General features: G+C 33.3%; 4 protein-coding genes across 6 annotated transcripts; 2 read left to right on the top strand and 2 right to left on the bottom strand.

Moving 5' to 3' along the window:
- Nucleotides 1-457: 457 nt before the first annotated feature.
- Nucleotides 458-1514, bottom strand: LOC122401119 (mitochondrial import inner membrane translocase subunit Tim29). The gene is made up of 3 exons (XM_043403072.1): nucleotides 1167-1514; nucleotides 983-1084; nucleotides 458-868 (listed from the first exon to the last, which is right to left on the bottom strand). Exons 1-3 carry the CDS (start codon nucleotides 1303-1305, stop codon nucleotides 477-479), a joined length of 633 nt encoding a protein of 210 aa, XP_043259007.1. The 5' UTR covers nucleotides 1306-1514; the 3' UTR covers nucleotides 458-476.
- A 44-nt stretch (nucleotides 1515-1558) lies between these two features.
- Nucleotides 1559-7494, top strand: LOC122401118 (electron transfer flavoprotein-ubiquinone oxidoreductase, mitochondrial). Of its 3 annotated transcripts, none has more exons than XM_043403070.1 (8): nucleotides 1559-1696; nucleotides 2556-2663; nucleotides 2875-3223; nucleotides 3303-3609; nucleotides 4049-4290; nucleotides 4360-4754; nucleotides 4826-5047; nucleotides 6644-7494. In XM_043403070.1, exons 1-8 carry the CDS (start codon nucleotides 1663-1665, stop codon nucleotides 6805-6807), a joined length of 1821 nt encoding a protein of 606 aa, XP_043259005.1. In that variant the 5' UTR covers nucleotides 1559-1662; the 3' UTR covers nucleotides 6808-7494. The 3 variants fall into 3 exon arrangements, with proteins under 3 accessions (XP_043259005.1, XP_043259004.1, XP_043259006.1); XM_043403069.1 differs by having other exon boundaries at nucleotides 1663-1720; XM_043403071.1 differs by lacking the exon at nucleotides 1559-1696 and adding an exon at nucleotides 2299-2421 and having other exon boundaries at nucleotides 2561-2663.
- A 483-nt stretch (nucleotides 7495-7977) lies between these two features.
- Nucleotides 7978-10680, bottom strand: LOC122401015 (odorant receptor 85b-like). The gene is made up of 6 exons (XM_043402868.1): nucleotides 10424-10680; nucleotides 9082-9433; nucleotides 8760-8984; nucleotides 8576-8689; nucleotides 8339-8494; nucleotides 7978-8028 (listed from the first exon to the last, which is right to left on the bottom strand). The coding sequence occupies exons 1-6, from the start codon at nucleotides 10678-10680 to the stop codon at nucleotides 7978-7980; spliced, it is 1155 nt and encodes a 384-aa protein (XP_043258803.1).
- Nucleotides 10681-14156: 3476 nt separating this feature from the next.
- LOC122401090 lies at nucleotides 14157-19803 on the top strand. The gene is made up of 10 exons (XM_043403028.1): nucleotides 14157-14193; nucleotides 14293-14486; nucleotides 14841-15030; nucleotides 15120-15271; nucleotides 15352-15507; nucleotides 18366-18785; nucleotides 18954-19184; nucleotides 19311-19424; nucleotides 19497-19652; nucleotides 19753-19803. Exons 1-10 carry the CDS (start codon nucleotides 14157-14159, stop codon nucleotides 19801-19803), a joined length of 1701 nt encoding a protein of 566 aa, XP_043258963.1.
- The last annotated feature ends 2225 nt before the right edge of the window (nucleotides 19804-22028 follow it).

Raw genomic sequence — 22028 nt, 5'->3', positions numbered from 1 at the left:
ATGCCTATTTGCCAAAAATGATTGTAATTGATCCTCGCAAACGAAAATAATTTTTCCAGAACGATTTGAAATATTTTTTTTCGTCGAAAAATTTCAGCACCTACCCGATTTTTTTTCTCGAAAGTGGATAGGATTTCGGAAGTATGTGTATTCACCAAAAATTATTGTAATTGACCCCCGCAACCGAAAATAATTTTTCCAGAACGATTTGAAATTTTTGAATTTAATTGTTAATAACTTTTTAACGAAGACTTCATCAACAAATTGGTATTCTTGATTTTCCACTTATTTTGGCTTCTAGAATACCCCATTAAAATTTTTCCCAGGGGTGGCCGAACACCCTATATGTACGTTCTGGTGATAATAACTAGGAAAATTGTGCATATATATATATACCAATAATGTAAATGGTTCGAGTAGTTATTGTGAAAAATTAATTTAACTTATTAATTTACTTCTGTTTTAAATTAAACATTTTATTCATATGTTACATTACTGAATTCTACATCATTTACATCATAATCTTTCATTTTACTTTCTAAAACCCACCATTTGTCTAAACATCCCACATCTACCACCCTTTGATGAAATGTTAAATATCGAGGTTTCAAATAAGGGCAAATAGCTTTATACAAGGTACATGCTTTATCATAGTCATCTAACCAAATAATAGTAATTAAACCCAAATTTAGCTGTCGTACAATACCTTCGCTGTAGCATTGTCCTAACCACTTTACATGATGTTCAGATGTGGGATTGCGTACAGATTCTCCTACTAGCATTATTTTCATAGTATTTTGTAATAAATGTTCTCTGAAGGAACATTCATCTGGTTTATATTTGTTCATATATACACATAGTGCTGTAACTAATGGAACAAGTTATTAATTTTTAATATATAGGAGATTTTCTGTAGTTTTTTCACCAAACTGCAAAAAATTAATCTAGAAATTAAAAAATGCATAAAAACCATGTAACATACTAAAAGCATATGTAGAGGCTCGTATCGGACGCTCTTTACAATCCTGAGCAACACCTTCTCCTACACTTTTGTAATCTATATAAACATTCTTCCAGTATTTCCCTGTAAACAGAAATGTATTAAATCAAATAACATATTTGATTCACATTATTTTTACTTTACACCACACTTAAAAATTATTCACCCCATCGTTCGAGAAATGTTCCTTTTAATTTTTCTGGAGTTTCAAAATTCTTTACTTTCATAAAAACATTACTGACGTAATTTGTTAATTTTGAAGAGAATTTATATTTTAGAAGCCGATTAAACTGTCCGTAATTCATGTTGATCGGAAACTATATTAGTAATCTTCGATGATTATAAATGTAATTCAAAATATGCATTTTTAATTCAAAAGTAAAACGTGTTCACGTTACAGCCAGATTTCTTTATGCTGGATAAGGCATTGACCGAGTTGTGTTAATGTAGACGCCGCCATATTTGAGAAAACACTGCATGCGCCACTTGTATAGCGCCATTAGCTAATTTAGCACCCTTTTTTCTTTATTTGAGGCGTCATTGTGAGGTTCAAGCACACGTAACATAGGCCCCCTGGTAGCAACAGCTGATAATGATTAACGGAATATAGTTGACCGGTACAATTATTTAGATCACAAACCATTCATTGTTGACGTGCAGTTATGGCTCGAGCGATATTTAATACATCGAATAGTCGTAAGTTCGTTGATAACACTATCAGTACTCAATAGAAGTTGACATATTCTCATATTGTATTGTTATACTATTGTCAAAATTCTCGGTGTGATAATATATTAATTCGATATATCTGATTGTAGGTCAACCAAACGTGATATAAATAAAGACGACAAACTTTTTTTTCAAAATGATCGATCATATCCATGCAATATTGTACATTCGCTTATCAAATTTGTATCATTAAATGATTGAAAGTATTTTATAAGGCATTCTTTGAAACGATATATCTTTATAACTTTTATAAATTCAGATTTCATAAATACAATTTTATAATAAATTAACGATGTAAAAGATGTATGTCATATTATCGCATAATAGACGTAAGATAGGTGAACTTTGCTCTTATGATACGTATAAACATTTTATTCTTGAAAAATATAATTCCGTTTGAGGGTAAATCATTCACTTATAAGATGTTTTAATATATTTTTAAACGATATATTTATGTCTGTTTTTTTACTGATACAAAATGATCTAAATAAAATACGAAATATTCGTACAGTAAAGAAATGATAAAACATGGGAAAAACATAATAAACACATTATGAGGTTCAGATATAGGTTTACTTTCTTATACAGTTGTAAATAATCATACAATGGATAGAGACATAGCAGAATAAACCTATCTTGTGTTTCTTATGGTTTTTAGGTTATTCTATGTAACTACCTTCAATTCTTAAATGGTATCGTATATTTTCAATCCCAAAATATGCTATCAAAAAATAAAAAACAACGATTTGAAAATATCGAACTTTTTTTGTCTTATAATATTGAATCAGTCTCATGAATCTTTAACCACATTTATATCTTTTGGCAGTACAGAGGTGGCAATTGATTTTTCGAAGAGCCTATTCTCAAGAAAAATTTCCAAAAATTACAACACACTACACGGTTGTACCCAGAGAAACAGATCCAAGATGGAAAGGTAATTTATTCCATAAATATTCTAACCCTTTCTATACTAACTGTAACCTTGTCCAGATGATCTTGATTTCCAAAATTTAGGTTCAGTTAACATCTAATATAACTTGTATAAGAAACCAACAGTATATCAGATATAATTAAAACAGTTACAAAATTAAATATAAAAGTGTCCATCGATGTCATTTGTATAAAGCATTGAATATGTTTCATAGATGTGAACATGGAAAGATATGCGGACGAGTGCGATATACTAATTGTTGGTGGTGGTCCAGCTGGACTGTCCGCAGCTATTCAGGCACGTAAACTAGCAGAGATGCATGGAAAAGAACTTAGAGTTACAGTCGTTGAAAAAGCTGCCACTATCGGTGGTCATATTCTTAGTGGAGCTTGCGTGGATCCGATTGCTTTGAACGAACTACTACCAAATTGGAAAGAATTGGATGCACCCTTGAAGACTCCTGTCACCGAAGATAAATTCGCGTTTCTCACTGAAAAAGGCAGGATATCGATACCAATTTTGAAAGGAATGCCAATGTACAATCATGGAAACTACGTAGTCAGGTAAGAAACTGAGATAGTACAGTTAGTTATATAAACAAGTATCTAAGAATATCCTTTGTCTAGTTATTATTTTGCGCAGATTGGGCCATGTTGTGAACTGGCTCGGACAACAAGCAGAAGCTGCAGGAGTGGAGTTGTATCCTGGCTATGCTGCGGCAGAAATACTATATCATGAAGATGGATCTGTTAAAGGAATAGCCACGAATGATGTTGGCATTGCGAAAGACGGCTCTCCAAAGGATACCTTCGAACGAGGAATGGAACTGCATGCCAAATGTACAATTTTTGCAGAGGGTTGTCATGGTCATCTTACAAAACAAATTTCGAAGAAACTGGACCTTAGAAAAGACTGTGAGCCTCAGACTTATGGTATAGGATTAAAGGAGGTAAGTTCGATATTTTGTCAACCCTTTCGCTTCGGCATGCTTGTAATAAAATACGATCTTTGCGAACGGAACATACGATGACATATCAATACAGTAGACCACGGTTGAATTTCTACGATCGATCCCCACTCTTCTCCCATCACTCAATGAAACCTGACCAAGTAGAGCAGGTAAGGAAATATTTTACCATCCGCAATTTTCATTTTATCTATTAGTAAATGATACCAACAACGCATTGCTGGGATTCTCGCGATTAAAATGTATCCAAACACCACATAATTTACGTTACTTTTAACTAACTTAACAAATGTAACATAAATATAAAATTGTGTATACGTTCTTTGTACGTGATGCAATTTTTGGGCACGTTTATACGTTTCTTGAAGCGAAAGGGGTAATACAAATTTGAAGAATGTATAGTAGAAATGTTTCCGCTTAGATCTGGGAAATTGATCCAAAGAAACACAGGCCTGGTACTGTTGAACATACAGTAGGTTGGCCACTGTCAAAAAATATCTACGGCGGCTCCTTTTTATATCATCTTAACGAAGATACACCCCTTGTTGCCATAGGTTTTGTTATCGGGTTAGATTACTCTAATCCTTACGTACATCCGTTTAAAGAATTTCAAAGATTTAAACAACATCCAAGCATTAGACCTGTCCTGGAAGGAGGAAAAAGGTAAATCAATGCACTTAAGCAAATTCCTCTTTTTATCTTTTACTTTAGAATCTCTGATTGTTACTTTAGAATAGCATATGGAGCAAGAGCTTTGGTAGAAGGCGGTTTTCAATCTATTCCTAAACTTCAATTCCCTGGGGGTTGTCTGGTGGGTTGTACGGCAGGATTTTTAAATGTTCCTAAAGTTAAAGGAACGCATAACGCTATGAAAAGCGGTATGCTTGCAGCAGAAAGTGCCGTTGAGGCCGTAATTGACTCGGAAAATAATCCATCGCCTACTAAAGGCATAGAACCAAAAACTTATACCGACAAAATAAAAAACAGTTGGATTTATAAGGAATTGAAAGCTGTTAGAAACATAAGGCCCAGCTTCCATACGAGTCTCGGTCTTTACGGGGGTTTGATATATTCTGGATTTTCGATGTTAATCGGAGGTCGAGAGCCATGGACTTTATCTCATGGCGGTAAGATATTCGAATAAAAGTAAATGGAAACACGAAGTTTCATTTCTCATTCTAAATTATACTGTTCACAGGCCCGGATTACAAAAAACTGAAACTGGCATCCGAGTGTACACCGATCGAATATCCTAAACCAGATAATGAAGTGTCTTTTGATTTGTTATCATCAGTGGCTCTTACAGGTACAAATCACGAAGGCGATCAGCCTCCTCACCTCACATTGGCCGACGACACCGTCCCGGTAAGAAAAAATTTAGAGGCGTTTGCTGGTCCAGAAGGTCGATTTTGCCCTGCTGGTAAGTAATAAATTTGTCATTATGTTTATTTTTGTCGAATTTATGTACACATATTTTAAAAAGTATTACAAACCTAATATATTAGTGATTCTTTTCTCGGTTACCGTTATTCATTTACAATGTAGATTAAGAAAATGCTTTTATCGGTAATAACAAGTAATTTGCATATTATTTACTCTTACTATTATTACAAAAGCATAATTTGAAGCCATTCGGTCAACTAGAATTTGAGATATAATGCACACCAGTTAAAAAAATATGCTTAAAGAGACGTGTACTTTTAAGAAACTCGAAAAAGAAATTGATTTTCCAAACTTCTGGACCAAAATACCCTCTTAAGATGATCAAAAGTGCCGCCAAGCTAAATTCAACGATAGTTTATAAAAAGAAACCATTTTATGCCAAGTTTCAATTCTATATCTCGATTTTGGGGCGAGGTGAACGGATTAAAGGGCAACGTTTCTGGCAAATTTTGAAAAAAGTCAAATGCATCTTTTCAGAGTTTTCTTTCGAAGATCCATGTTGTAAAAGATAAGAAAATTCGTAAAAACGGTAATTTTGCATCGAAGCAAGTATCCCTTGCTCCTCAACATTTCCATTAGAACCGCCAGTTCTACTTTATCTCCCTACTACCGTCTCTCGCTTCTATCTCTTCTGCCTTTTCTTCCTAGAATCTCGTCTGGGTTTATCGACCGATGTGTCCTTGAACTTGAGCTATCCGGATACCCCTCATGGCTAGACTACCCTCGACCAAGCACAGCTCACGAATTCGGAGTGCACGTATCTGTGGCCAACAACCTTGCCGCGGAATGTACCCTTCCCTATTCGTCTCTAAAAAGCTCGCGAATTAAACTATTTTTGGTCGAGAAGATCAAAAAGCTTCTTGGTCGACGTCCCGTGGAAACGATGGAACGTAGTAATTGATAGAAGAATAAATTTACCGCTTCGTTATGTACTCGGCAGTGTTCTTAACGCGAAAATATAGTAATACGCGTTAGCATTTTCAAGGGGGCAGACATTTGTATGTCTGTCGCGGTGCTATCCTCTCTCTCGCCACCCTTGATATTTTTCTGCACTCCATCTTCTTTCTATTTTCCTCGCGGAACGGCTTCATCCTTTTCGGAGACTCGTCGTCGGGGAAACAGGGTGGAGCTTGACGGGGGAGCTGTTTCCCTACAGGACAATTCGAATGCCTGGAAAATGGTGGGGAGCAGGTTATCGACTGTCTGGCGGAGGGCACAATTTGACCTTTGAAACGAAACTCTGAAAGTCTTCAAAAGAATAATACTTAACATTCGTTGGACGCTTGAAACTCCTATACGGTGGCGGGCAACATTTTCAGACGATTATGCTTTTGATAGGGGCGGTAATAACACGTTAAATTTTTCAAAATATATTTAATAGCAAGGCAAACTTCAGTAGATAGTAACGTTATATGTAGATTATTAAATAACGATTCTAGTCGAAATGATACCTACGCCCAAATTTTTACACCTAATGTTCTTAATTTAAATAATGAAGATTTTCGCTACGAACAAAATGTGTTCGCGATAGCAAAGTGGGAGGCGTGTTTCAGTTAACTGTTATTTATTTCAGGTGTATATGAGTTTGTACCACTAGAGTCCGGGGAGGGAGAGAGACTGCAAATTAATGCACAGAATTGCATTCATTGTAAAACGTGTGATATCAAAGATCCGAGTCAAAACATCAACTGGGTTGTGCCAGAAGGCGGTGGTGGTCCCGCGTATAATGGAATGTAAATTCCAATTAGAAATTGGAACAATTGTTGGTCTTCGTAATGTTATATTTGCAAATTATATTTTTTTACGATAATGAAAAATGTTTATATGTGTCTTCGAAGATATAATAATTTAAAACTATTTTTTTAATATCAATTTTACTGTATAAATGAAATATACATTCAAATCTGTGCTAACGATCAAAGCAGTCAATGCTGCCAAATAGATGGAATATTTAATATTTTAATATACATCGAGAAAGGCACGAGCAATGTGTCAGCTTATGAATTGAATTTAAAAGAATGGATAATTTTATCTAACAAGAAAATATATAATGCGTTTACGTTGATAAAAACGCATTTTTTATACATACCAAAAGTATGAGAAATATACTTTACATTGTAATAAAAATATTTTATCAACCCTTAAAGAAATTCTGTATAAAAGACATAAATGTAAAGGATAATAGATCATTTTTGATAATGAAGTGCCTATTTTTAAAGGGAATATTAACATTATTCAAATGGGTTAGATAATTAGCACTGCTCACTGCCATTAATTTACCTTATACGTACGTATACTTTCAATTTGATTGCATACTAGTAAAATTCAACAGATTTATCATCTGTTAGAATAACGATTATTGTGTTATACATATTTAAAGTGAATTGAAAAATAAATGATCTTGTAAGAAAAAGAATACTTTTTAAAGGGAACGTATGTTTTCCATAATTTTAGATACAATTTTATATATATTCTTCCGTTGATCTTCCTACAATTTATCTATTAAAATTTTTGTATGAATTATATTTTTCCAAATTCATACAAAATATTGTATAATCTGAAATTAAATATGAAATTAAACACAAGAATAAACATATCTAAAAAATGTAATAATGTCTGACAAAATATATACGAAATAAATGATCGCAGGTGTTATTTCTTTTCATTCTAATTATTTTTATAAGGATGATGTAATGCATTTTCCTCGTACTACATTCTATCAATAAATGATATATATGATACAATATATTTTAAATAACTCTTGCGGAATTACATTTTTCGTAACATTAGTTTGCACTTATAATGTAGTACGGATAAGAATCTCCATTTTCCAATTCATCATTCTGACACGAATGTACACATAGTTTGAATTTAGATTAAACTTATGTTCACAATTTTCTTCAAATCCTAATATACTGCCAGTAGTATCGAGGCATACGAACCAGAAGCTTTTACCATCTAAAAGTTGAAATATATTTCAAATATAATGTTTATAAAATTGCATTATATATAAAGATTTACCTTTAAAGCAAATAGATTAATATTTTTTCAACGAATACATATATATGTATATTATACGATTTGGACAACGTTAATCCAAGCTAGGAAGAATTCAAAGAAGTCGGTAAAGAACTAATTATATTATTGCATGCCACACTGAATGATAAGGCAGTCATTGTTTGAAACGTTTTTCATAGAAGAAACGCTTCAATTTATTTATCTTATGTGCAACGATATTATCTTAATATATCATTATTATTGTTATTACATTAGTAAACGTTTCCAAAGAGAGTTCAACGAACTTTCCAGCTGTAAGTGTCAGCTTCTTTTGCGCTCGTAACAGCAACAACAATATAATTCGACTCTCTCGAGTGTTTAACTTGTACCAAAGCATATTGTACACAGTTTGGCTAATATTCTGACTCTAAAAAATAACTTAACGTTAGAGGCGGATTTATTATCCGTAAACGAATAAGCATCGTCTTTTCTTAGTTTAATCTTTTACCTTCGAAGAAAGATATTCACCGGTATAACAAAGAACGAACGCTTCGCAATTTACAGTTACGTAATAGGGAAATAATTTCGCAATTATCGTGGGTCCTCCTTCGGTGCCTATATACTAAAATATTCAAAGTAACAGTAAATGTTTACGTGCACAATGTATATAAACATAAATCAAATTGACTTACGTGTACGAGAATAAATCCTAAAAAACACATGACTAGAATATTTGCAAAAAATTGCACCAACGACACATAGGTAAACACGACTTTAATATTTTCGGATAAATAAATAATCCGTTGATGTTTGGTAATGAGGTTTTTTATCGCGCGTGGTCTTTCTTCCGCGTAGTAGTTAGAAAACTCCATTATCTCCTCGCATATTATATCAATTTGACTACCAACGTGTAGCACCTAACAAATGGTTTAAAAATTATTTCGAACTGTTTAATTTTGATTTTTTGAAAGTTGAAATATTCTATTTTATATTCTAGTTTAAATAGAAACTCACTAGTGCTGCGAACAACGCTATTAACATTGATGTAATGACAGCTATACTGTATTCAAGCGTAAACTGTGCGATTAGGATAATTTCATAAATCGGAAAGCCCGTGGTGTCGAAGGGAAATCTCATTTTGAACAATAATTTCTTCTCGTTCGAAGTTAATTCTTCGTCAGTGTCGTCGACAAATAACAGGTTGGATGCTGCATATAAAATGCAAGTCATCGAATAAATGCCTAAAAAAAATTTTGAAATGCGAGAGGCCAAAAGAGCTTTGTCCTCCATTACATGTTTATTCCGTTCGGTTAGAGTAATATCATTCCAATCTTCGAACACGATCGTTAAGATGTCGGAAAATAATCTGTAGAGAGCAATTTTATAATCATTAACAGTCGATAGGATTATCATTCGAATTAATAATTTTGAAACTATTGTACTTTTGATCGTCCTATGTCTAAATATTCGTTATAGTAATTTTAGGGTTTTTAAGAAAATTCGAGATATATTAAATATTCTCTCGTTGAAAAAATACAGGGTGTTCGGCCACAAAAATTTTAATAGGAGATTCTAGAGGCCAAAATAAGACGAAAATCAAGAATACCAATTTGTTGATGGAGGCTTCGCTAAAAAGTTATTAACGTTTAAAGTTCCGTCTGTACTGAATTTTTTTCTCGAAAATGCGCAAGATTTCGGGGGTATATCTATTCACCAAAAATGATTGTAATTGAACCCCGCGACCGAAAATAATTTTTCCAAAACGATTTGAAATTTTTTATTTCCGTCGAAAAACTTCACACCTTCTCGAATTTTTTTCTAGAAAGTGGGTAGGATTTCGGGGCATGTCTATTCACAAAAATTGATTGTAATTGAACCCCGCGACCGAAAATAATTTTTCCAAAACGATTTGAAATTTTTTATTTCCGTCGAAAAACTTCACACCTTCTCGAATTTTTTTCTAGAAAGTGGGTAGGATTTCGAGGCATGTCTATTCACCAAAAATGATTATAATTGACCCCTGCAACCGAAAATAATTTTTCCAGAACGATTTGAAATTTTTGAATTTAATTGTTAATAACTTTTTAACGAAGCCTCTATCAACAAATTGGTATTCTTGATTTTCGTCTTATTTTGGACTGTAGAATCCCCTATTAAAATTTTTCCCAGGGGTGGTCGAACACCCTGTATAGTGACGTATCCATGTAACGTTTTACTAAGGATGGAAAGTGGTGTTTTATCAAAATGTTTCTGTATTCGATCAAAATCAGAATTCTATTTTTGGTTCGTAATATAATTTTGATACGGTTGTGTCGCTTACTCTGAAACGTGAAAATTATTGCAACATGCGGCTTACCGGTAATTGAACCAAATAATGATCATCTTAATGAATGTAATGAGATCCGATAAGATCACGCTCAAATTATCCAACAGGTCGGGCAAGCTTTCTGTTTGGCTATAAGAAGCACAGTACCAAAATTGGGATGTCAAGGAGATTCCTAATGCGATCGTCCAAAGAACGCGTTTCAAAATTATTTGAGAAGATTTCGGCCAAGCACCAATCAAAAGTAGACCAAATTTCACAGGATAGCTAATTATAGTTATCGGCGCCATTGAATTTTATATTTTTCTATTCAATCCTTCACGCCTGTAAACTATCGATAAAAGAACTTGGTTTTTTTTTTTTTTTTAAATCACTGATACGAGTTAATAAATCTGAACGCGAACTCGACTAACGAGCACTTTGCAAATCGAAAACAAATCTACGAAGAGTCTGCAGTATACTGAAAAATGTTTCATTTCGAACAGTGGTCGAAGTTTCGAAGTACTTTCGTAAACCACAACTTCTGCTCAACGTTCATCGATCAAGGTCAATTATCTACTATATACTATTATCTGGCATTACGTACAAACAACAGGAAGCAAGTCGTAATTTATGTAAGATCGATGATTATCTATCTATTCTTCTATTACTTTCTTTGTGGAAACGACCAGGCATTATTTGATTGTAAAATTTTTCGTCTACGAAATGCGAGCACAGTAAAATGGCGATTATCGGAGAAGGCAGACACAAAGCATTCTCGATAAACGGATTTTCATATAATCCGATACTTTGTGTAGCTGCTGTATACGTTCGAAGAAAATACTCTTTCTTTTAAAAGCAGGCATGAAGGATTCACGTCGTTCTGTTTGATAATTAATTATTTTTTCGATAACAGACTTTTCTAAGATCAACATTGTGGTTAAAATATATGTCGAGTGAGTACGTCTCGTTCATATGTGTTCGTAATAAATTTAGAAATTGTAATTTCTGTATAGAGTGATTTTCCTAAAATAGAACGTCTAAATAAATTTTAAGGGCAGCACGATCTTTCACATTAATAACAAACGTTTCTTGAAATTGTTAAAAAGAAATTATCGTTAATAATCTTCTGAGAACAGTGAAATAATTATTTCCCTAATTGGTGAATTGGTGCTACAGATGGCAATATTTATTTTCAGGAACAAAACACGCATACTTTATAAAATAAACCTCTTCGTAATAATTTGGGACACGTATAGTCATTTGTTTTTACATTATGAAATTCCAGGTATTTTCCAGTAATTTTTGTACAACTAGAGAGGGGATGATTTTACATGAAAAAGTAAGTAGAAAATTTAGAATAAAATATTACCGTGCAATGCTTCATTTTCGAGATAATTGAATTTGACAATTTGTTTGGAGCAACTGAAATTCAATACGATATGTCAGACGCGCCTGGCCATATATTCACTATTACTACTTGCGACGATCAGTGATGGGTGTGATAGCTTTTTTCATGATTTTCAAGCACTTTGACGTTCAAATACTTATTTGACGACTCATGTTGTATCGAAACATTAAGGACTTTTTCACCTCATGAATTTTCAAAGTCAATTTTCTTGAAAACAGAATCTCTTGTATACATTTTTTACTTCATTTATTTTTTTTATGTAGAATCGTCAGCAAATCATGTAATTTTTAATATGACGAAAAAGCAGTAGTTTAGCAGATATTTTAATTTTAATATTGTGAGGGTATTAACAAGTATGGTATTATTAAAATATCTTCGAAACTGTTGACGATGCTAAAAAATGTTTCGGACAAAAGTTGGATGGTTTCAGGGAATATATAATCTAATGAATGTTACCTTTTCGTCAATGAACGCGTATAGGGCACATGGAGGTCAACTTTATTTTCTTAAATGGAATTATATATTTTTTAATACATTATTTGGTGAAATTCGTCATTCCCCACACAAAAGTAATAAACCACTTATGACGAAAAAGCAGTAGTTTAGCAGATATTTTAATTTTAATATTGTGGGAGGGTATTAACAAGTATGATATTATTAAAATATCTTCGAAACTGTTGACGATGCTAAAAAATGTTTCGGACAAAAGTTGGATGGTTTCAGGGAGTATATAATCTAATGAATGTTACCTTTTCGTCAATGAACGCGTAGAGGGCACATGAAGGTCAACTTTATTTTCTTAAATGGAATTATATATTTTTGAATACATTAATTGGTGCAAATCGTCATTCCCTACACGAAAGTACTAAGTCACTTATAGCGAAAAAGCAATAGTTTAAAAGATATTTTAATTTTTATATTGTAGAGGGTGGCATTACAAAGTGTGGCAGTAAAATTAAATTATCTTCCAAACTATTGTTTTTTCGCTATAAGTGGTTTAGTACTTTTGTGTAGAGAATGACGAATTACACCAATTCATATATTAAAAAATATATATTCCCATTTAATAAAACAAAGTTGACTTTCATATGTCCTCTACGCGTCCATTTAAGAAAAGCTTACTTACATTAGCTTATGTATTCTCTAAGACCATACAATTTTTGTTCGAAATATTTTTTAGTATCGTCAACAGTTTCAAAGATATTTTAATTGTGATATTTTAATATCATACTATGTGTAAAAATACATTAATAATACCATTTGATAGTCGGTGTTGGGTTTTGCTAACTACTGTACATATTTTACTAAATATTAATAACTTTATTTGGATAAATTACACGAACATAACAGTCTCGTTCGAATAATCATATGGATAACTATTTATTCGAAATATTTAGCTCTGTTTCGAATTTGTTTTGGTTATACATTTGGTGAAGCATCACTGATTTTCTATCCAAGAAGATACCAGGAAACAGTAATAATAATAAACGTAACATTCTTAATGCAAATAGTCCATAATTTCGCTGGCATTGTAGCGACAAACGAGAAAGGTTGCTTCTCTTTTTTGCCATTGGAATTATTGATGATATGCTGGTTTCTCTTTTATGTTTTTGCTCGGGTTTATTTATGTAATAATAGACTGGCAATTCCGTTTGATCGATAAGTAGTTTTAGAAAAGTTCAGTATGTAGGAGACATTCGACTGTGCAACTTGCAGCTGCAATATTCAGAAAGACCTGTTCAGCACGCAATATGGTTGTTTTTATAGATAATTTAGTCTCAATGTGACAACTCAGGTTGAATCTTCGTATCTTCTTTGCTTTCAATATTTGTGATCCAAATAATACTTCAATTTTCGATTAAATCTGTAAACAGTATCTTTAAAAAAAGTAATAATACTCCTACGTGTAACAATATTTAATTTTGCAAGAGAAGTATTGACACAAATGGCGTTAAAAAGTATAATAAATCGTCCACTCGAACTCAGCCTTCATCTGTTCGGTATCTGGCCGAATTCTTCGTGCCCGATTTTAAAAGAAGTAATTTGGACAACAATGATGTTAATATCTTTAGTGTTTCAATATTGGTATTGCGTTACTCACGTTAAATCGAGTGACTTGATCGACATACTAGACGGATTGAGTCTTACTTTCTCGAACACGCTCGTATTTTTAAAGCTGACTGTTATTTGGTTTCACAAACAGTAAGATTTCTATTATAATTGTTTTTCGTTTCTAAAGAAATGCGACAATTAGTGCAATGAACAAGTAAAATTGAAAGTCTCGAAATCCTTTATGTTTAATAGTAAGTATTTTATTAAACGTGAATCGTTAGGAAATTTATTTTGTACAGAACGTTTTGTGACATTCTGGAGATTATGTTTGAAGACTGGAGTCGTAATTATGCCTCTAACGGTGAAAATAGACAGATTATGATAAATACGGCCATTTTATCTTCTCGTATTTCGAATTTCTTAATTGGCTACTTTGCGGTGACTTTCCTTCTATATACAGGAATTGCTTTAGCACCATTCGGCGAGGACAAAGATGAATTGACGACCGAAACGAGGAAATTATTTGTCAAAATGGAATTTCCTTTTGATGCCACAGTTTCTCCGCTTTATACAATTATTTTAATCGTACAGTTCTCGTTCCAAGCAGTTCTAGTTCTCGCAGCGGTAATGTCAATAGCATTGATTGCGACATTAGTAAGTCTTTAAATTATGTTTTTGAAAGATTAGGTTCACGAAGAATTATTTAAGATCATGTTTATCATTTTTTAAATCCAGGCTAGAGTGTGACTGATTCAGGGAATATTCAAAACAGACAATTGTTCCTATTATTATTAAAATAAAGGTTGACAAATTATTCGAACAAGTCTTGTTACTTAATAAATATCACGATTATTCGATACTTTTTTATTTGCCCTGAAACAATTCTCTGTTAAAAATATCTTTAAAAGTGGCAAGTTTCTTTTAAATAGACTTTCTATTTGTAAAATCTCTATCGTGTAATTGTTTTAAAAAATGTCACCCTGTTGGATGTTACATCGATCGTTTTAGATATTGCATATTGGCAGTCAAATAGAAATATTTTGCAAAAGATTGACGAGAGCTTCTGGCTGCCCTGGAAAAGAAGAATCACGAAACGTAATAATAAAAGATGTGATTTGTGAACATCAAAGAATCATAAGGTTGTCCGAAAATATTGAAAAAATGTTTAGATACATATCGTTGGGGCAATTTCTATCAAATATGGTGGTAATTGGAGTCATAAGCTTCGTTCTTGCAGTTGTGAGTAAATTGAATTTACATGTTTTGTCGATTCATTTATTTTTAAACACGCTTTGATCGTATGTTCTTTATTAATACTCGCGAAGTCTTCGAAAATGGAACAAGGACCTATAATAATAGCCAAATGCTTTCCCTATTATATTGCTGTAAATTGTGAAGCATTTATTCTTTGTTACACGGGTGAATATCTTTCTTCAAAGGTATGGCCTCGAAATAAACAATAAAACAATATCAAGGATATTGTTTCTTTCGATATTATTAATATGACGTTCATTTTTAGGGTGAAAATATTACCGAAGTCATATATAATTTTCTTTGGTACGAATTAAAGCCCAGAGAATCTCGTATTATATTGTTAACAATATTGCGATCACAAAAACAATTAAAACTCACAGCTGGAAAATTTCTGACCCTTTCGTTGGAGGCCTTTGCTAATGTAAGGAACTACAATACTACATTAAACTTACAAATTAATTTTGTAACACATTATACAAGTTTCAACATACATTGTGTAAAATAAGTTCCCGGAATTTCTCACTTTCAAATCCCACAGTGCATGTATTGAAACAAATTTTTGTGTGTAAGTAGGCAACATTGTATTCAGTTGTTACGTTAAATTTGATCGCAATATGACAACCAGTGTGTTCACGGCAGTTATTTACACCAGTCGATCTCGAGTGTGCTCTGCGATTTTTGCGATGGAAGGAACTGTCGAGCAAAGAATTTGCTTTAAATTTTGCGTTTTTAACGAAATTTCTTGTACCGAAGCGTTAAAAATGTTACAGAAAACCTATGATAAGTGGTGCCTATCAAAAACGCAAACATACGAATGGTACAAGGCATTTAAAGAGGGCCGAGAAGAAGTGCAAGATTTGCCGCGTGCCGGCCGACCGTCAATGGTTTCGACCGACGAAAATATCGAAAAGATAAAAAAAAATTGTCTCACATGTCCGTGCATAACATTTTAACTGAAGTTTTGGGCATGAGACGCGTCGCCGCACGACTTGTTCCGAAGGAGCTGAATTTTCTGCAAAAAGAACATCGAAAAGCAGTTGCTGAAGACATGATTTCACGAGCTTCTAGTGACATTACCTTCATGAAACGATGTGCAAACAAGTCAACAATCTTCGGAATATCGCTTAGAAAATGAACCAAACCCTATAAAACCGCGTCAAGGTTGCTCGAAAATTCAGGTCATGCTCACTGTTTTCTTTGATTATCGTGATGTTGTTCATTCGGAATTCCTTCCAGTTGGACAAACTGTAAATAAAGAATATTATTTGAGCGTAATGAGACGCTTGCGTGAAAATATTCGTCGGAAACGGCATGATGCGTGGAAAAACAATTCTTGGATCCTGCACCACGATAACGCTCCGTCGCACACGTCGATCTTGATACGCGATTTTTTGACCAAGAACCCAACAAATGTGATCGAACAAGCACCGTATTCACCAGATATGGCCCCCTGTGACTTTTTCTTATTTTCGAAACTCAAATTACTTCTTTAGCGTTTAAAAAAGTGTTTTGAAAACTGGGAGAAGCGTTGGCGTATGTGCATTGTTTCTGATGGGGTCTACTTTGAAGGCGACAAAATAAATTTGGATGATTAAGTAAGCAATTTGAGTTTTATTTACAAATTCCGGGTACTTATTTTACATAATGTATTTCTTTATTTAATGTATACTGTGAAATATTAATATTTTTCTTCTTCTAAAAAGTTACTGCACTTATAGATTTATTATAATACAATTTCTACCGTTTTATTATTTATTTAGAAGTTAGATCAGAGTACTGTGTGGAACTATTTTATACATATAATTGTAATGAATTTAAATTTTTAGATGTTGAAAGCTTCTGCTTCGTATGTGTCGGTTATGCTTGCAGTATACTGATACTTGAGGAAATTACGAAGAGTTGAATAGAAGTAATCGAAACGCAAGAAGTGTTTTGTTAAAATGAAAGATATTAATGGAATACAGTGAAACGTAATAATTTGTAAAAACGTTACAAATACATCTAACGAAGTATAATATAATAAATCAGACAATTTTCTTTTATTACTTATGCAAGATGGAGTGCTCAAATTGTTACGAATTGTTCTAGGGAACCATTTGTGGCACTGACAAAATATTTATTGTTACTATGAGTCGATGGACACTTATATGTATAAATATATAATATAAGGTATATAAAATTTTGCAATTTTAGACAGTGTTTTTTAAACTAAAAATCATCGGAAAATATCGATTATCCATAACGTGGAAGTAGAAAATGTTAAATACCAGATTAAAAGTCGACAATCATTCTGATAAATCTTCAATTTAAGGAAAATTCAAATCAAACACTTGCTTTAAACGAATCTGTGAATATTTTACTTCCTTGTTAATGAAAAGAAAGTTCGTAACAAAGATTTCCAAATATACTAAACGCGTACGTACCTCGTGCTCGAAGCACAAACATACACTTCTTATTTTGCAGTATGTTCGTTTCCCTTCTAATTCTCAAATTTCTCTTTTTTTTTTCTATAAATTATTTCTTTCTCCTAACATATGATAGCGAAACAGTTCCCGTCGCCACTTTTTTGTGCCCGCTTATTATTCCGCGTCCTTATAGGAAATCACTCCGAAAGCGCGGATATAAAATTCCGCAAGTTTGAACGCGGATAGCAAAAACTCCTAAACTTCTGCTTTTCTTTTAATCAATATATTTATGTATTTCACTTCCAACTTTGGTTTTCGTATCTTCTTCACACGATGTGAATATTTTATGGAAATGTAGTCGATGCGTACGAAGTTGCGCCAGACTTTTCTGCAGCCATCTTTAGTATTCTAAGTTCAGTCGTTCGCGTACGATAAGCTTAAGGCACGATATTCACGGCGATAATATTATAATAACAAATAAAACTGTTCGATTAAATCTGTACGTTTGAAAACAAATGGGATGTTAATTTTATCCGGTATGAGCTCGATCAACGTCGTTAGTCGTCCACTAGAGATCGGCCTTCGATTGACTGGAATCTGGCCATCGTTGTACGAAAATATATTTCGATTCGTTTGGATCGTAACGATGGTCGCAGGACAAATATTCCAATATTGGTACATAACGAAGCATCTCAACTTTGAAAATCTGGAAAATCTAGCGGATGGCGTGAGCACTGTTTTCCCTTATACTTTGTTCTTTTTCAAGCTAATCACTTTCTGGAATAAACGTGGGTAAGCTACTCTGTGCATATTTAAAAAAAAGGAATTACAGGTACATGCATTATCCGACCCAAAATAATTCGCACAATGATAGAAGGCTGTCTTGAATCTTCTGATAGCTACTCACAGATTTGTTACATTTGCAATAACGTTTTACAGAATACTCACTAGTATTTTAACTTCGATGGTTTCGGATTGGACTGATCCTTCCAACGCTAAACTTAATACAGACGTCATGATAAGTAATGCTGATCTGACGAACCGTTGCTCGTACGTAATTATAGGCCTATACGTTCTTGCAGTTATTTTGTACAGCAGCGTGGGTCTCGAACTTTTTAACGAAAGCGAAAACGACGAGATCGACTCGATACACCGAGAATTGTTGATAAAAATGGAATTTCCATTCGCGATTTATAAATCACCGATATACGAATGCGTACTGTTTGCACAGTTTATACAACTACTGTGTACTGCTTCTGGCATTGCTATGTTGGATGCTTTAATAATTACGATGGTAAGTTAACAAATGTGGAATTTTAGATTTTTTTGAGAACTCTGCAATTTACAAGTATCCTTCTTTCGTTCAAAATTAATCGGTACGAATTTGTGTGGAAAATACCACTCAAAACTCTTTGGTTTTGTAAAGAAGTCAAATCTACAGTTAAATCTAAAATGCATTTAGATATTACACGTTGGAGGGCAAATAGAAATGATGCATCAGATGCTGGAAAAGATTTCTGCCAAAGAAGCAAAACATGGATTGCCTAGAAGCACCATAAAACAGTTGTACAATCGACATCAGAACATTATTATCTTCACCGAGAACATTGAAAATCTTTTCTCGTACATTGCTTTGATGCAATTATTGTGCAATACGCTCAGTATTTGTTGCATAGGCTTCTTATTGGTAGTTGTAAGTAAGATTCCAAGGCTTACGTAAATAAATTACTTTAATCTGGCTTACTAAAGACCCTATAATTCAATTAATCCGCGCAATTAAGAATTTGATTATCTTTCTCATCTGATATTCCCACTGCAGACATTTAATACGGACCGAAACGCTAAATCGATTATAAGAATATTGTTCTTTTACATCGTCATAACGTTGGAAGCGTTTATTTTTTGCTTTGCCGGAGAATACCTTAGTAACAAGGTTCGCACATGATTAAAAATTATATGGTTCAAGCGATGACGAGCGTTTTAAATATTTCTTATTCGATTTCAGAGCATGTCGGTTAACAATGCTGCGTACGATTCACTTTGGTACATTTTGAAACCTAACGATATTCGCGTGATACTTCTTATTATGGTTCGATCGCAGAAGAAATTAACGATCTCTGCCGGGAAATTTACAGAGTTGTCTATGCAAGGCTTCGCTAGTGTAAGCTTCTCTTTTTTTAAATAATTTCAACACCATTCTACGGAATATGTATTATCTCGTTCGATTATTTTTCAATTATGGAGCCATGAAAATATTTTAGATGTTGAAGGCTTCTGTGTCCTACGTGTCGGTACTGTTTGCGATGTACTAATTGCAAAATATTTCTTACAATGAATACGAACGTTGCAATATTGTTGCAGACTGATAATTGGCAACGAAGGCCATGTTATATAAATCAATAAAAATCTGAAACGATAATCTCTGTGCATTCCTTTCTCGAACTGTTTTCTAAAATACAATCGTATTTTATTTTCGCGTAATACAATTTTCACATCGATTATATTAGCGATTTACAGAATGGTTGAGTTGCCCTCAATTTCTGAATTATTTTTCCCAAAATTATGTTAAGACGCTTAAAACAATTGCTTATTTTTATTAAATCTGACAAATTACGTCGAACATAGAAATGGCTAACATTAAACTTGAAGGCGTTATTTATTTTCAATTTTTTACTTTCTCTTTATTGTCATAAAAAATCGAAACTTTTTGTACGAGCAGGGTGAAACAACGTTTAATTCTTCAGTTTACTTCGACGAAGTATAAAGATATAAATATACAATGGGAATTTTAAGACGAAATTTTTACTTCGCAATGTTTTTCCTCCGCTTCCTTAAGTTCAGAATTTTCTTCAAGTTACGATCCGATCAATCGAATATGCGCTCACGTGCCGTGCATCGTGTATTTATTATGAAAATCATTCATACCGACAACAGATCTGAAACTACAATTTTGAACAACATCCTCCTCGGTGTTTTCTATACCCGGCGTGCTTGCAATCGCAAGAATATTATTTGAAATATTTATGTGGATCATGCGAACGCGAGGCGAATGGCTACCGCTCGCGTTTCCACAAACTTTTCAGTCTTTCGTTGAACGTTATTCGAGCACGTTTGACAGCGACAGCGCAACGCCTGATACGTTACCTTTTTTTTACACTGAAAGGGGTATTTAGAAGAGTACAAAGTGTGATAAATATTCGTTAAATGTGGATTACATTTTGCTGGCATTTGGTTTTTGTGAACCGTGTCCAGGTTTGCGCAAACTTTACTGGGCGACGTTCATGGCTATATTTAAAAAATATCGATACGGATACGTTATTGGAGCCTTCGCTTTTGGTGATGATAGACAATTTTGAGCAGTCTGGTTTGTATCAAATTAATTGTTGCTTGGATGTGTCACGGGTAAGTGGATCTTTCAAAGCTCTTTTTCCTATTTATGATAATTCACAAACGGAAATTTTGTTCCTCATTTTGGTTACTTCTTAGCAAGTTTCCTCTTTGTAAACTGTTCATCTGATATTTTCACATGTACATTTAATATAAGATACTTTTAATATTTTAATACTATAATTCTTCTTACAAGGAACCATCGCGAACGGTCCGGCTTCGATTTTGATGAAACTTTGTACACTTATAAAGCAGCCAAAAATAATCGACACGTATTTTTTTTTAGCTGCGGTAACTCGAGTTTAAGGGGTGAAACCACCCCTTGAAGTTTTGGCTCGAAACGGCTATCTCGAAAACGGAAAGAGATACAAAAAAATTGTTTAATGGGCGAGGTTGATGGTTTCTTATGTACAATAACATGGTGTTAAAAAATTTTTAAAAATACAATTTGTTTATAACAAAAATAAAATTTATTAACTTAATTTTTCATTTTATTGAAATTTTCATAATGACAAAAAATGACGAGCATTTTATTCCAAATCCATTGGTATGCGATTTTTTAAAATTGCTTCTTACAGTTTTGCAGATTTTGATGATTTACATCTTGCGCGCACATTCATTATGGTAGTAGCCGTTGTAACTTTGATTTTAATGAAGCACTGTAGGCTTGCACTAAATTATACAGTAATAAGTAGCGAGTAATAATAACAGTAACAAGTTTCTTAACAGCAACGAAAGGATTAATTATTTTTATTGCCCACCTATGACATCGTGGCAAAGGTGGAGCGATTTATAAATTATAAATATATGCAGTGTGTATAACAATTATTCTATATAGTTCCGACAATAGTGGTACTCGTCGAAAAAATGTTTGAAACATAAAGATTTCTTACACCATGCGCATTTAATTATTGCCACGTCACCGCAAATATGACATGTTGGCTCATTTTCAACAGAATAGCAGTACTCAACAGGATTCTGGAATGCATTTGGCTTTTCATCTATATATCCGGATTTATACCAGGAGTATTTAATAAAATTTTGGAACCTTGGCGATGAAAATTGATTGTGGACCAGAGATTGAAGTTTAATTATATTATTCCTAGGGTGGAGATTAATGTCGTGATTTAAAACGAGAACTATATCGGAA

The sequence above is a fragment of the Colletes gigas genome, unplaced genomic scaffold (assembly GCF_013123115.1).
Source record: "Colletes gigas isolate AHSC1104 unplaced genomic scaffold, ASM1312311v1 Colletes_gigas_Sc00021, whole genome shotgun sequence".
Lineage (NCBI taxonomy): Eukaryota > Metazoa > Arthropoda > Insecta > Hymenoptera > Colletidae > Colletes > Colletes gigas.
This window is presented reverse-complemented; position numbering and strand designations above follow the sequence as displayed.